Source organism: Trichosurus vulpecula, chromosome 9, assembly GCF_011100635.1.
Source record: "Trichosurus vulpecula isolate mTriVul1 chromosome 9, mTriVul1.pri, whole genome shotgun sequence".
Classification (NCBI taxonomy): Eukaryota; Metazoa; Chordata; class Mammalia; order Diprotodontia; family Phalangeridae; genus Trichosurus; species Trichosurus vulpecula.
The window spans coordinates 78,409,251-78,425,521 of record NC_050581.1 but is presented as its reverse complement, the minus strand read 5'-3'; the positions used below and the strand labels follow the sequence as shown (position 1 = coordinate 78,425,521).

At 48.2% G+C, this 16,271-nt stretch overlaps 1 protein-coding gene across 2 annotated transcripts in view; it reads left to right on the top strand.

Annotated features, from left to right (window-relative positions):
• SBK1 (SH3 domain binding kinase 1) overlaps positions 1 to 7,688 on the top strand; it is a 119,151-nt gene extending 111,463 nt beyond the window's left edge. For both annotated transcript variants that reach the window (XM_036738435.1, XM_036738436.1), the window contains exon 4: positions 1,467 to 7,688. In XM_036738435.1, coding sequence (XP_036594330.1) covers positions 1,467 to 2,249 — 783 coding nt within the window. In that variant the 3' untranslated portion in view covers positions 2,250 to 7,688. The remainder of the gene's footprint in view (positions 1 to 1,466) is intronic.
• The last annotated feature ends 8,583 nt before the right edge of the window (positions 7,689 to 16,271 follow it).

Here is a 16,271-nt window from a genome sequence, read left to right as displayed (position 1 = left end):
CCACCCCCTGGTTAAGAAGTGGGGCAGAACCAGACTCCAATTCAAAGTTGCCATCAATAGGATATGGAGAGGTCGGTCTATCCATCCCCCTGCCTCCACGCAGGCCAACACCCAAATCTACCCAGGCAGGAGGACCTTCTTAGCATGACAGAGGTCCCAGAGGGCCCCCCTACCAGTTCCAATGACCCCATTATTGCCTGCTCTGCCAATGTTGGTGGGGGGCAGGGAAGGGAGGAGTCAGGGAAGGATATAGAATCATACACTTAGAAAGTGTTAGTTCTAGAAGAAGATCTTGGGAATCACCTGGTGTACTCTTTTCCTTTTACAAAGAAGAAACTGCACCTCCAAGGTTAGATGACTTGCCCAAGGTCACCCAGCTACAACATGGCAAGACCCTGGACTCTCGGCTGCAGGTCCCAAGTCTTCCCACTGCACTTCGCTGCCTCCGGTAGTGATGACAGTAACAGCAGCCTTCCCCATCTCTGTCGCCCTGTCTGCTTTCCAAAGCACCTTCATTTCCCTTCTATCTCTGCCCCCGCACACTTCTGTGAGGTAGATATTTTTATCCCCATTTGCAAAAGGGAAACGGAGGCCTAGAAGAGTTTAAGTGGCTGAAGATCAAACGGAGGAGGTGGTGGACATGGGATTAGAACGTGGCTCTCCGAACCCTTCTCGGAGGGTCACTCAGCTACTAAGTAAAAGATCCAAGGCTAGGCCGCAGGTTGCGTGACCCCCAGTTCAAGGCACTGGGGATATCTCTTTGCTTGGCCCAGGGTCAGTTCAGTTACAAAGAGACTTTGGTATTCTTCTTGTTGTTGAGTCATTACTCTTTGTGACCCCCTTTGGGATTTTCTTGGCAAAGATACTGCAGGGGTTTGCCATTTTTTCTCCATCTCTTTTGACAGATAAAGAAACTGAGGCAAACAGGGTTAAGTGACTTGACCAGGGTCACACCACTAGTAAGTGTCTGAGGCCAGATTTGAACTCAGGAAGCCGAGTCTCTATTCACTGTGCCACCTAGCGGCTGTAGTTAGAGACAGTATGGAGTAATGGAAAGAGTGCGGAGCTTGGAGTCAGGCAACCTCAGTTCAAATCCCAGCTCTGCCCCTGGCTAAATGTGAGCAAGTCACTTCTCAACAGCAGTTTCTTCCACTGTAAAATGGGAGGGCTAGATAAGATCATCTGAGGAGCCTTTCAACTCAAAAGCTTATTAAGCACCTACTAGGCGCAAAGCGTGGTTCTAGGTGTTGGAGGTACAAATATAGACATGATACAAGCCCTGCTCTGAAAGAGGCTAATGGAACAAGGGCACATGCACCAGCAAAGGAGAGGTCCAGACAAAGTGTTTGAAGGGACAGAGAGAACTTTTACCGGAAGGGAGGTGGGAGAAAACTTCATGGTGTACTAAGGGACTTGGGGAGAGGTGTCTGGGTCGGGGCCATCTGATCCCTTGTACTCTGCCTCAGGTGGGGCTCCCTGAGGACACGGTGAAGAGATGTGTGCAGCAGCTAGGCCTGGCCTTGGACTACATGCACGGACGGCACCTAGTGCACCGAGACGTCAAGCCAGAGAACGTCTTGCTCTTTGACCGTGACTGCCGACGGGTGAAGCTGGCCGACTTCGGCATGACCCGAAGGGTGGGCTGCCGTGTGAAGCGGGTCAGCGGCACCATTCCCTACACGGCTCCCGAGGTGTGCCAGGCAGGCAGGGCCGAGGGCTTCGCCGTCGACACCGGCGTCGACGTCTGGGCCTTCGGTGTCCTCATCTTCTGCGTCCTCACGGGCAATTTTCCCTGGGAAGCTGCCTCAGGTACAGATGCCTTCTTTGAGGAGTTTGTGCGGTGGCAGAAGGGGAGGCTCCCGGGCCTGCCTTCCCAGTGGCGGCGTTTCACTGAACCAGCCCTGCGGATGTTCCAGCGGCTGCTAGCCCTGGACCCTGAGAGGCGGGGACCCGCCAAGGAGGTCTTCCGCTTCCTCAAGCATGAGCTCACCTCGGAGCTCCGCCGTCGGCCTTCTTGCCGTGCCCGCAAGCCTGCTGGTGACCGCCTGCCTGCCGGGCCACACCACCAGGAGGCTCCAGCACCACTCAAGAGGACGGTGCTGACCGAGAGCAGTGGGACCAGGCCCTCCCCTCCCACCCCTCCTGAATCTGGCCTCTCCTCACCAGGGCCGGCCAGCAGGACGGATGGGCGGCAGGACAAGAGCAAGGGGCAGCTGGTCCTGGCCACAGCAATAGAAATTTGCGTCTGAGCTGCCCCCCTGCCCGATGCCAGTCCCCCCTTCAAGGGCTCCTCTGTGGCAACTCCTAAGGAGGGCTCCTCACCCCAGCGCTTGCACCCATGAGGCTAGCAAGAACCCCTCCAGACCCAGTGGGCGAGGGGGACATAGGGGACGGGGGACTCAGGGTGGGGAGAGGCCCTTCCTTTGCCTGCTAAAGGAACCAGGAGTCACTGTTCCCAAAGCAAAAAAGAAACACGGTTAGACAATAGTAATATCGTAGCACTAGCCTGGATCAGTCAGGACAGAAATGGAAATGCCTCATTCAGATGATGAGGAGCTGGTGGGTCCCACAGCCCCTCCAGGCTCCAGGCACTATCCCTCCCCTCAAGGAGGAAGGCAGTGGGCTTGGGAACAGCAGGGCTGGGCTACAGAAGCTCCACAGGGGCCTCAGGTAAGACATTAACCAAAAATCTGTCTGAGGGGCCAGGAAAGAGATAGGGCAGTGCCTGCCCCCCACCACCACCACTAAAATAGGGAAGGGTCTAGAGCCTAGAGCCAGAATCTGCATCAAGAGGGACAGACTGCCAGAGCAGACCCAAGGTTTGGAGGTAGGATCCTGTGGGTCATAGGATGGCTCTTAGGGGCTTCAATCCCAACCCAGCTAAGGGGGCAGGGCTGACTCCAATCTACTTTCTCCACCCTTGTTTCCCACCTACTCCCAATTCCTTCTCCCCGTCTTACCAATTTCACAGGACCATCTGAAGTCTTTCAGCCTATCCTAACCACTCTGTCCCATTCCTGGAGTTTCTCCTTCCCCCACCCCTATCTCTTTCCTACCCTCTCCCTCTATTAGCCCAGACTCTGCCTCCCTTTTCGTGGGTACCACCCTCTCCTCAGGCCCTTAGTTTTGCCTTTCCTTTCTCTTTACCTTTGGGAAAGAGGTGGGGCTAGGTTTTCTTTAGAGGGCAGGGAGAGAGAAGGGGCTGTTGATCCCCAAGTCTTGGTGGAGGCCCCAGGATCAGAGAAAGCTCTCGCTGATGAAGACAGCAGGGAGATCCAAGGTTCTGGGCCACATAAAATGGGGAAAGGGGGAGCAACGACAGTAACTCCAACCCCTGGTCCCAAGCCCTGCATGCTCCAGAACTGGGAGCAGGGCAGGCCCCAGGACAGGCAAGGAGCAGACTGGGACCAGGAGAAAGGAAGGAAGGACACAGGGATAAACTGACCCAGCTACCTGAAAAATGTAGCAAATGTGTAGTGTGTATACGTGAGTGTGTGTGTGTATGTGTGTGCATCTCCCAGACATAGAACATAGAATGTCAGAGCTAGAAGAGATCTTAAGAGTTCATTTAGTCATAGGATCGTAGATTTAGAGCTGAAAGGGACCTCTGATTTTACAAATGGGAAGTAAGGCCCAGAGAGAGGAAACCCAAGGTTACACTGCAAGCCAGTGCCACAGCTAAGACTAAAACCCACATCAGCCCTCCCAAAGAGGGCTGATGGGTCCCCTAATGGAAGGGGGGCTTGTCACACATGACAGATTTATGACCCACTTTGTTGTGTCCATCCCGTCATCTTTCCCATCTTCCTGGGATAGTTGCCGGCGGGGATGTGACAAGCATTCAGGAGTTAGGTCATGGGACTGAGGCCCTTGCATTGAGGTATTGAGAAATAGTACCTCAATGCAAAGAAAGGAGAGAGCGCACGGTGAGGATATGTCTAGTCCAAACTCATCTAAATTCTCATGCCTGGGTCATTAGGCCTTCCTTCTGACCCTCCTCTGAGTCAGAGCAGGAAGGGAATCCCCTCCATTGGACTAGGGGAAGGAATACTTACCTTCCCTTTCCTATTCCCCCAACCTAAACAAGGATCAGGAGTACTCTTAGAAGATATCAATAAAGAATGGTCTTCTTAGGAGGAATCCTCACAGAGGCCCAATAAGCAATTGATTCCCAGTGTCAGTGGCCTGGGGACAATGGCCCATCTAACAAGACAGATGGCTGGGGGCAGGAGACATGACTCCCTAGCAGAACTTCCCTATCCTGGGCTGGGATGAAGAGTTCTTTGGAAGCCTGACCAGGCCTGGGTGGAGGGGTGTGGCCAGGAAGCTGAGGGCCAGAGATTGTGCAGAAGGACAGTGCGGGGACGTTGGGAACAGGGATCGAGTGTGGCTCTAGCCGGGCAGCCATGAGCTCCAATCCCTGAGCTTGTCTAGGAGTACTGCCTTAGAGGAATCCCCTCCTCCTGTAGTGCCCCAGGGAAATCCAGGATTTTGTGTGGCAAGGGCCAGCAACACCCTGGGAGGGGACAAAGGCCTTGGCCCTATCAAAGCTAGAAGGTACTTCTAGTTAAATGCTTTAATTTTACAGAAGAGACTGAGGCAGTTGTCTGCCCGAGGTCTATATGGGAAGTTAGTTACAAAGCCAGGACTCAGATCTTAGCCTTCTGGCTTCCAGCCCTGGGCTCTCCCCAGAATGACTATCAGCAAGATGGTGGTAGGACCCTAGGATTGAGGAAGGACCCAGGGCAAAAGCAGCCCTGATGGAGGATTCCTCAACCCTTGTCCTCCCTTGCAGGGGGTTTGTGCCAGAAATTGTTCAGTAACTTTGGGTTGGGATCTGACTCACCCGCTCTAGTGCCCTAGGTCAGTCAGGCAATGGGCACTTGCTCTGTGCCAGGGTCCTGTTTACATCTACTGGGAGGAACTTGGGTGAGGGAAGGAGCTGTGTAAGGGACAGGGGGGATAAGTATGAGTGGGTGAATGAAGGGATGAATCCCCTGCCTCACCCAAAGGTGAGTCCCTTCGACTGGACCCTGATAAAAGGAGGGAGCAGGACTCATAGGTCACACCAGTCTCCACCAAAGCCCTCAGGGAACCAGGCAAGGATCCTTGGGTGATGGCCTGCTGATGCAATGGAAATACACCAGGAGTAGGCAGCTTTCTGCCAATCTAAGGGGAAGACCAACGAAATGAGAGTGGGGGCCCACCCCCACTAGGAACCCCTCTTTCCCAAGCTCCCCACCACCCCTGGCTCTTCAGGGGACTCTCAGCAATAACCTCATATCTGGTGGGGCCAGGGAACTTAGGGGTAGCAGACTCAAATGGCTCCCCGTCCTCCAGCCCCTCTCACCCAGCCAAGGCCTCCTGTTTCTCCCCACCCCCACCACAACCTCCACTAACAGAGGAGGTTCCAGGGACCCCTTGCAAGCCCAGATGACCTGGTCAACACCTCACCCTCAGGGTTGGGGTCCCTCATCCCCATCAATCTGGAAAAGGGTAGGCACTGGCAGCCCCCCACTCTTTCCATCAGGGCCTGAGCCCCTCTGTATCCAACACTCAGGTGAGGGATGGGGGGTAGGCTTTGGGGAGCAGCCCCCAGCTTGTCTAGCCCCACCCAATGTCTTTGAGTGGGATGGGCCTCCAGGTGGCTCCTAGGATTGGAGTGCCACATACCCCCATCCTACAACAAGCAACAACCCCCAATCCCCTCCCCACAGATCACACAAAAGGGCTATTGACTCCTCACCCCAGACCTAGGCACAGTTTACAACCAAGCTGACCGTGCATTGGCCTCAGCCTCTTTCCATTCTCTTCAAAGAGGGGCAAAGGATCTTGGACACTTCCAGGGCAGAGTCCTTGCTCAGGCTTAAAGTTGGAGAGGGGAGAGAGAAGGGGAAAGCAGGGAAGGGCAACATACCTAGCCCAGCCAAGATTACAAAAGTGTCTCCTTGAGGGGCTTACCCTTCTCCAGCAGGCATTGGTGCCCTCTGGAGATGTGCTAGGGAAGTAGCAAATGCCCCTCTCCTTCCCTAGACCCATCTCAGTGGAGATCCCTGCTTCCCCATCCACCTTCCCTTGGGCAAGCCCCAGGCCTGTCACCAGGCCCAAAGCAATGGCTAAAGCCCTGAGACCACCGGTGCCCAATCCTGAACTCTTCATCTTTGACTCCTCCTTTTGCCTTAGGCCTCCTCAAAGTCCTGATCTCTCGTGCAATAATGTTGAAGCGAGACTCCGCCGTAGACAAACTTCTCGAACTCTTTTTTTAAAGATCCTGTTGAGGTTTTTCTCTCATTGTAGAATCATAGATTGTTAGAATGGGAAGGGGACCATATGTACCATCTACTCTGACCCCCTCATTTTACCAATGAGGATGCTGAGGCCCAGAGAGGGGAAGTGACCTCCACTAGGTCAAACAGCAAGTTCGTGATAGAGCTGGGACTAGGACCATGGTCTTCTGAGTCATGATCAGTCTCGAGCTCTTTACACTACACCTTGCTGCCTTCTCTGGCCGTCAGGTTGGGACCCTTTGCCGCATAAGAGAGGTTTTGGTCACAGATGTTTACCTCAGTTTATGTCACTGTCAAAGAAACAAAAATATACATATATAGCAAAAAAAAAAAAAGATAGATGTGAAAACTGCAAAACAACAACAAAAAATTCCCCTAGTGATTCTTCCTGTTGTGAAGGTGCAGTGTGTGTTTCCCAAGCTGGGCAGGAGTAGCCACCTATTCTGCCTGGCCTCGCTCCCTGTCTTCAGTCTGTCAAACATCCCCAGACCATGCCCACCCCTTTCTTTGGACTGATCAGGGACTGAAGGGTAAATCAAATCTCCTTCCTCCTACAATGAAATCTCCCCGTGAACTGGTGCTTCTCAATTTTTCACCCAGTAGTTGTGCACTAGGGTGGAGTGGGAGGGTTGGGAGGAAGAACCTTTGTGGTTTCCCAGGGTAGAGTGTGGCAGGAGCTCCAAGAAGAAAAGGGGCCTGCAGCCAACCCACTGGTGAAACCCTCCTGGCCAGACCCTACAACCCAGAGCAATTGGAAATCTAGAAGCCAAGCTAGAAAACATCATAGGTGGGGTCAATGGGGAAGGTCTTCAAGAAAGGAGGTTGGGTGCTGTGGTCTTCTCCCATTGGCCAGGCCAGGCAGCCTCCCCAGGCCTGAGCTCAGGAATGCCTGGGCCTCAGAGTCCTGTTTAACCCCACCACCACTACCACCTCCCAAGCTCTGGCCCCTCTCCTCTATATTCTCTGGGCTGGATGGATCCAAATTGGGAGAGGCCCCCAGTTAGTCTCTCCCAGTATACCCAGAGCCCAGCCTGCAGCACCCCTCTAGGCCTTCCTTTTTTCCATCAATGCTCTGAGTTGGTCATCTAACACTATGCTCAGTGGGGGATCCCTGGGGCTTCCTCCCTGGCCCAAATATGGTTTGGGGGTAAAAATTATGTATGCTGTCCCTGCACTGAGCATGGGATGGGAGACCAGAGTTAATCTCCTACAGAGAAACTACTACTACCCTGCAGTCCCATTCCTCTCTCTGAAGACCTCATCGTCCTGTCTTCCTCCACCCCACCCAAGTGTTTGTAAATACTTTGGAATCCTTTGCCCGTATAAGAAGGAGGTTTTTAAATGTGTTATTTACTTCTATATCAATACAATTGCTATAAAATAAAGGGTTAAGAAAACAGAGTGAGTGTCCTACTGGGTTTCCTAAGGGATGGGGCTGCATTGTGGGCATTGTGAGGCTTTAAGGGGATGGCCTCAGTGGGGAAGTACCAACATTCCCATGATGGTAGTATATGTACTGCCAGTGTCTCAGTGTATATGGGTCAACTGAGGACAGAGTCAGAGATGCAACCTCGGAGCAGTAATAGCATCCTGGCTCATTCCCCCATCCAGAGTTTCCTCTCTAGGAAATATGAATTTGGCTCATTTTGAGGGTATTCAACGCAGCCCTCCTGCTAGCAGCCAAAACATTCAGTGAATACTTTGGATAGGGCATAAATGAGACACAGACCAGAGTCCGGCCACAAGGAAAAAGCTCACAGCATCAATAGGGAAGTCCCAGCAGTCTGGGTAGAGTTGAAGCAACTTCAAAGAACACATTGGTGTCCCTAGACAGTTCTGATCCTTCCAGTAGTCTGTGTCTTCCCCCCCTGCTAGAAAGCCATCCAAGTCACAACTCCTGCTGATCCCACCTGAGCTCAAGAAGCCTCAGACACCAGTCTAAGGAGAACCAAGCAGCTGATGCCTCATCCATTGATCCCGGAGTTTTCCCTCAGATGCTCTGAATTACCAGCTCTTCTCCACCCCAGTCTTTCCTAATGTCACTGCTTGGCACTGCATTCTGAGAAATGAAGTCTTCCCCTAATCACCCTTTATGCTAGGTTGTGGTTGTTATTCAGTCATTTTTCAGCTGCCTCCAAATCTTTGTGACCCCATTTGGGGTTTTCTTAGCAGAGATACCAGAGCGGTTTGCCATTTCCCTCTCCAGCTCATTTGACATATGAAGAAACTGAGGCAAACAGGGTTAAGTGACTTGCCCAGGGTCACACAGCTAGTAAGTGTCTGAGGCCAGACTTGAACTCAAGAAGAAGATGCCATTTAGCTACCCTATATGCTAGGAGTGCTGCTGAAATGCATTTGGCAGGAATCCCTTCTATGGAAGGAGGAGTTACTTATCTCCTACATATACAGGACTTAGAGCTGGGTTTGGGGGAAGAGTACTGACCCTGGAATCTTAGGACTTGGGTTAACCTGAATGACTGTGGACATTCCATCAAGCTTCCCTTGGCCTCAGTTTACGCATCTGTAAAATGAGGGGGTTGGACTAGATAAGGTCCCTTCCAACTCTAGATCTATGATCCAAATGAATTTTTAAAAACACCTAATACAACCCTTTTATTTTAGAAATGAAGAAACTGACAGAAAGTTTTAAGTTATATGCCTAAGGTTACCAGATAAGAAAGCAGCAGAACTAGGCTTTAAACCTAGGCTCCATGGCCCCCCAACTCCAGCACTCGTTCTACTGCATTCCTTGCTTAATGGTTCTTAGAGAACATGGAGTTCCCCCCCACCCACCCACCCCCTTGCCTCTCTGCAGGAATCCTCTGGAACAAACGCCTTTGCCACTGCAACCTCTCTGAAGAATAGAATGTCAGACTAATGTGAAAATATGTTTAATAGGAATAGAGAGAGAGAGAGCCTATATCAGATTGCAAGCCATCTTGGGGAGAGAGGGAAGAGGGAAGGGGAGAAAATTTAAAACTTATGGAAGTGAATGTTGAAAACTAAAAATAAATAAACAACAACAAAAAGAAAGAATAGAATGTCAGAGATAGAAGAGACCTGGGAAGTGATCTAGTCCACCCCCCTCATTTTCATTTTTTAGTTGTGTCCAACTCTTCGTGACCCCATTTTGGGGGTTTTCTTGGCAAAGATACTGGAATGGCTTGCCATTTCCTTCTCCAGCTCATTTGACAAATGAGGAAACTGAAGCAAACAGGGTTAAGTGACTTGCCCAGGGTCACACAACTAATAAGTGTCTAAGGCCAGATTTGAACTCATGAAGATGGGTCTTCCTGATTCCAAGCCCAATGCTCTATCTACTGCCCCACCTAGCTCTATCCACTGAGCCACCTAGCTGCCTCCCTTTATTTTACAGGTAACTGATCTGAGGCCCAGAAAGAAGAGCAATGATAGTCCCATGTCTCTGTCCCTTTGTAATTTACAAAGCATTTCCCTCCCAACAACCTTGTGAGGAGATGGGCCAAGTTAATGATCCTCTCCCATTTTATAAGAGGGGAAGACCCGTTTAGAGGGGAAGTACCATATCCATGCTGACACAGGAAATAAGAAACAGATCACCGGTCCCTCAAACCTCGGCTGATTTCCTGTCACTTGGACCTCTGCAGCCTGCCCGCCCTAGCTCTGCCTAGATACAGACCCTGGCAAGTACACTCCATTAAACTAAAGGCACAGAATCTCACTTATTCTTTCTCCTGGTGTCAGACCTACCTTTGGACCCATATCCCTAGAATAACAGACTCCTTATCTTGTGCTTGTGTTTAGACATTTGACTTTTGCTTTGCCAAGGCTGCCTACCTGGCAGCACCCTTTCTCTCTCCACCCCCCCCATATTCTCTCCTATTCCACCACCACCTGAACTTCAGTTAAGACAGCTTTCTTTTCTCCTCAGAGCCCTGGAGAATGGCTTCCTAGTTCTCTTCTATGCAGCCACCACACAGTGGTTCTGGTCAGAGTCTCTCCCTTCTGCTTGGCTCTCTAAACTCTATAGGAAGGGGAAAGTAGCTTCATATCCCTGAAACAAATGTTCTTAAGGCAAGAGTTCTTAGTGGTATTTTTGTGTCCTGGACCTCTTTGACAGTCTGGTGAAACCTACGGACCCCTTCTCAGAATGATGTTATTAAATGCATGGAATAAATAAGATTTAAAAGGAAACCAAATATACTGAATATCATTCATAGACAGACTGTAATCATGTAAGATATAACCAGTACATCTCAGTAATTTTGAAGTAGTGATGAATGCAAATGATATTCTGTAATGTGATAGGAAAAGATCTGTGAGTTCTATTGGTGAGAGTCACAAGTACTGCAGATACTACTGTAGTTTGTTGCCTATATTCAGAATGGAAGAACTGCTAAATTTCAGTTAGAGGTTAGTGAAAATAAAGATGAAAGAATGTTTTTCCCCTATCCAAAGTTCACTGACCCTCTGAAATCTACTGGCAGACTCAGGTTAAGAAGCCAAGCCACAGTGGGTATTTACTTTCTAGCTGCATTAGCTAAGTAAAAGTAACAGTTACAGTGTCACAATGTCTCCAAAAGGCTCACAAAATTACTCCCGGTGTTCCTGGAATTAGAACTTGACTTTCTATTTCTTAGCTATCCTATCTCCCAGTCTGTGTCATCATCTCCATCTGGGTGAGCTTCCCTCAGCCTCTTTGGCCCTGGTTTTGTTTTTTGTTTTTTTTTTTAATTCCCAGGACTGGTGCTCCTGGGTGCCCTGCCCCCAGAATGAGGAAGAATAGATGTGATCTCAATTATCTCCATTGGCAGCTTCTGCAATTTAGTTCTGTTTTGGGTAACAAAAGCAAGCATGCATATGGGAACACGAGGCCTGCCAGGGCACAAAGAACAGCATTCAGAATCATTCAGGGACAGGAGGGACAGCTCAGAGTCAATCCAAGTCTTAAAAAGCCTCATTCTCCACAAAGGAACACTACCAATGCAAGTTATCATTAGAAGCTTGAGCAGTTTGGGGGTGTCCCCAACCAATAAAGTTACATCATAGTCTCCCCAAAACTGTCTCTCAGTGGGATAACAAGACTTCCTAGTGTCCCCCCCACACACATCCTCCATCCTACTCCCCCCCACCCCCGCCCCAAATCCATAAAGTTTCCTCCGCATTCAGCTCTAATTAGTCCTTCTGCCACCAAGCAAAGGAATCAGGGGATGCTCTCTTTTAAGATCTTGAAGCCAAAACCTGGCCCCTCCATCTTTTCCTGTATCCTCCTCCACAGTGAGTCATCCAATCACAACATGCTCAGTCAGCTGTTTAAAGTGAAAAATCGACGCTGAGAGGAATTTCCGGGTCTAAGCTCTAAGCACGTTGCAGGTACTCATCTGAGTCACAACTTCCGCTTGGCACGGCTTCCCACAGATCTGTTTGGTTGTGATCTTTCTCTCAGTCACCTGTACTTCTCTCTGCCCCCTCATTCCCCCTTTCAGTCAACTGACTTTTCTCACCTTCCCACACCCAGGATCCTAGGACTTAGAACTGGAGGCCAACTTCAAAGTTCAAGTCCACCACACCCCTCATTTTATAGAAGATAAAACAGACCCAGAGAGGTTAACCGATTGTACTAAAAGTCACAAAAGTGATAAGTGACAGGGCCAGGAACTGAACCCAGGTCCTCCAATTTCAAATCCAACCCTTTTTGCACTACACCATGCTGTCTCCCTCTCACTATGCTAACCCCGTGGGTCTCTAAGCTAGAACATCCCATTATTGGAAGGTAAGGACACTGGTTTATATTCAAAAGCCAAACTGCTCAAACTTACTACCTTCCTGACTGAACAAGTCACATGACCTTTCTAGGTCTCACCCCCATCTGTTAATTAGAGAGGGATAGACTTCATGTCCTTCGAGGGCCCTTCTGGCTCTAAATCCTATTGGTTCCTGCCCTGTGGGAAATACATAGAAAGTTTTCTGGCTGTGACAAAGCTGAGTTTCATTTACTAACATCTGATTGGCCGATGGTTCTGATGCCCAGATTTGATGCTTAAATTATGACTCACTCCTAACACTGCTCCATCTTCATGTCCATTGTATAAGTAGGAAGGGGCTTAGAACTTAGAAGCTATCTTCAAGAGAAGATAATAAAAAGAAATGTTGCAGGTGGGAAAGACACAGCTGAGCCCTGAATCCTTTAAGTGACAATTTTCTTCCTAAGAACCCCACTTCCACTCCAGCCAGTTCTGCTGGAATAGTGACCCTTCAGTCTTTGCTACCATCAGTCCCTCTATGAGACTTGGGATACCCAGATTGCTTTAGAGTTACTAGTCTAGGCAAGAGGGAAAATTCTCTGATCCCACTGAAACACATTAGGAAAGTTTTATTAGGTATTCTCTGACAATGAGGCGGTCCCTTGTCTTTGTCAAGTCCAATGCTTCTACATGTGCCCTTGATCCCATAACCTCCTGCCTTCTTGGGCAAACTGCAACCTCAACCACCCCTCATCTCTCCCTAATTTTCAACCTTTTCCCATCCACTGATTCTTTACCTACTTGCCTTCAAATATGCCCAAGCCTCATCCTTAAAAAGACTTCACTAGACCCTACCATCTTTTTAAGCTTTCATACTATCTCTCTTTTCCACTTCCCAGCTAAAATACTTGAAAAGACTGTCTACATTCATGGCTTCTACTACCTCTCCTCTCACTCGAACCTCAACCCTTTGCAATCTGGCTTTTGCTTCACCTTACCTACTGTCTCCAAAGTTACCAACAATCTCTTTATTGCTGAAGCTAATGCTCTTTTCTCAATCCTCACCCTTCTTGACCTATATGCTTCATTTGACACTGCTGACTACCCTCTCCTCCTTCATACTTTCTCTTCTTTGAGTATCCATGACACAACTCTCTCCTGATTCTCCTACTTGTCTAACTGCTCCTTCTCAGTCTCCTTTGCTGATTCAGCTATGGGGATTATAATTGCCCAATCTGCAAGAAAAACTACTGAGGCAGAGCTCTGAGCCAATGCACTTTATTGAATGGACCTCAAATCTTCCTCATGATCTGAGATACCCCAGTCCCTAGGACTTTGGTTTTATAAGATTTGATACCCAAATATGCAAAAGAGGCATGGTAAAATACAGAATCTCATTGGTTGTTCTTGACCTTGATTCTTTGACCTTGTTCTTGAGGGTTAAAAATGACATATCTGCAGGGTCACAAATTGGGTGAAGCATGGGGCATCTCCACAGACTAAGTGGTCATATGAAGTTCACCTACTCATGTTGGACAAAGGAAAGTGGTCCAGAGGTACAAAAATAAGTTGGAGGACTTTCCAAAGAATCAAGGCATCCCACCTATGCTGGGTTTGGGCACGGAATTTGAGTAAGACAGGATGGAGGTATCTTTGTCAGCATTCTTGTGATTGAACATGTGAGCTTCATAACTAAGTAAACAAGTAGTAAACATCATTAAAGTTTGAAGCCCATTATGAAGGCCTACTATAAGAACCTATCTTATCTAATCATCCCTATATAATTTATATAAAATACCAAACTGATTAATACTGACTGGAATAGAGTAGGGGTCCCAATGAATCATATCTCATACATCATCCATCTTGTGCTCCTTAATTTTGGGTGATCCCTATGGCTATGTTTCGGCTAGGTCCTCTTCTCTTCTCTCTCTACACTTGCGCTTGGAGACCTCATTGGCAACCATGGATTTAATTATCATCTCTTTGCAGACAATTTTCAGATCTATATACCTGGCTCCAGTCTGTCTGCTGAGCATCAGCTGTACCATACCATAAATTGCCTATTGGAATTTTCAAACTGGATGTGCCAGAGACATCTCAAACTCAACATGTCTAAAACAGAACTCATTATGACCTCCCCTCTCCTCTCCCCATCTATAACCCACTTCTCTTCCAAACTTGATTATTTTTGTCGAAGGTACACCATTCTTTCAGACTTCCTTTTGCTTTTTCCTCTATTCCTAATTATTCATATTACATATCCAATCAATTGCTAAATCTTGTGGCAAACCTTCTACCTTTATAGCATCTCTCACATCCAGCCTCTGCTTTTTGCTCACACAGTTACCACCTTAATTCAGACCCTCCTCACCTCTCCCCAAGACATCACCCTCATGTTGTCCTTGGTCCTCTTCCAAAATGAAGAACATACAACAACGTACAATAGGCTCCTGATTGCTCTTCTTGCCTCAAGTCTCTCCCTACTCTGGTCCATCTTTCACATTACTACCAAAGTGATTTTCCTTAAGCACAGAGTATATCATGTCACTCCTCGAAGCAATAAACTCCAATGGCACCCTATTATCTCTAGGATAAAATATAAACTCCTCCTAAATTCTTCCACAGCCTGTCCCCATCATCTTTCTGGCTTCATAATACGTTATCCTCCTGCCCACATGGTGATCTAGTCAAACTGGCCTTCTCTCTGTTTCTCATGTAACACTCCATCTTCTGTTACTGTGCCTTTGTCTTAATAGTCCTCCCCACAACCTGGAATGAACTGTCTACTCACCTCCACCTCATAGAATCCCTCCATCTCTCAAGATACAACTCAATTACCATCCTCCTCATGATGCCTTTCTTGATTTCCCCCCATGGCTAATGGCCTCTGTCCCTAAACCACTTTGTATTTATTTGTGTTTATCCTCTTCATATTATTCTGCATATATTTATGTTATGTATTTAGATCCCCCACTAGAATGTAAATTCCTTGTGAGCAGGGATTATTTCATTCTTTGTGTTTGTATTTGGGCAGCTAGGTGGTGCAGTAGATAGAATGCTGGGCCTAGAGTCAGGAAGACCTGAGTTCACTTATTAAGTGGGTACCCCTAAGCAAGTCATTTAACCCTGTTTGCCTCAGTTTCCTCATCTGTAAAATGAACTGGAGAAGGAAATGGCAAACCATTCCAGTATCTTTGCCAAGAATATCCCCCAGTGGGGTCACAAAGAGTCTGAAATGACTGAATAACAATAAACATTTATATCCCAAGTAAATATGTATACAGAAGATGCAATATAAATCTTACTGAATGACTGATTGATACTTAAGGGAGAAAGCAGTATCAAGGTAAAAAAGGTGCAAGATTATGGTAATGATAAGATTTCACATTTCTAGAGCTCTTTAAAATTTGTAAGCACTTTTGTTATAGCGTGAAAAACAGTATAGTGTGTACGGGTGTTCTGAGAGGACTAGTGCCTCTGGGGAGAGGGCTTGACAAGCCCTTTTCAGGGCTGCTCCTCCACCTTTGGTGCCTGCCTATCACCCAACTCTCACCTGTGGCTCCAAGAACCTGTAGCATGCCCAGCAGCCACATCCTGGTAAACCGTCTTGGCTAAGACTTGACAGTCTAAACCAGGTTGAGGATAACCACCTGGCCACAAACCCACCGGTCATTTAGAGAGTGTCTAACCACAAGCATGTCAAGACTTCCCCCCAGTGGCATGGGCGCATGAGAACAATTTTTCCAATGGCCATGAAGACAGCCAAAGCAGGCACTGTGGAGCACTTAAAGCTTGGTCAGACATCAAAGACACCAAGACTATCCACTGCACCCTGGGCCATAGCCAGTTGTCCTGACTTTTGTCTTGCTACTGGACTTCGATGATGCTGGAAGAGAGCATAAGGCTTACAACATCCATCCCCCTGAAGATATCTTCAGCTGTACTTTTCTGAGGAAATCTAGGGCATCTACTGGGAGTTTCCTTGTCTTCCCTACTCCATATGTCAAAACCCCTCTACTTTCTCATCCACTCTACCCTCCCTCCATTACTCCTTTCTCTGACCCCTTGTCAAGGCTAACTCCTCAATTTGTGCCCTTGATCTAGTCTTCTCCTCCCTCCTCTGAAAGCTTGCCCCATTTAACATCCTCTTTCTCTAATCTTCAGTCTTTTTATCCCCTAGCTTCTTCTCTACTATCAATTATAAACATATCCACAACTCCTTCTTTCTTTCTGTTAAAAAAGATGCTATTTTTTAAAT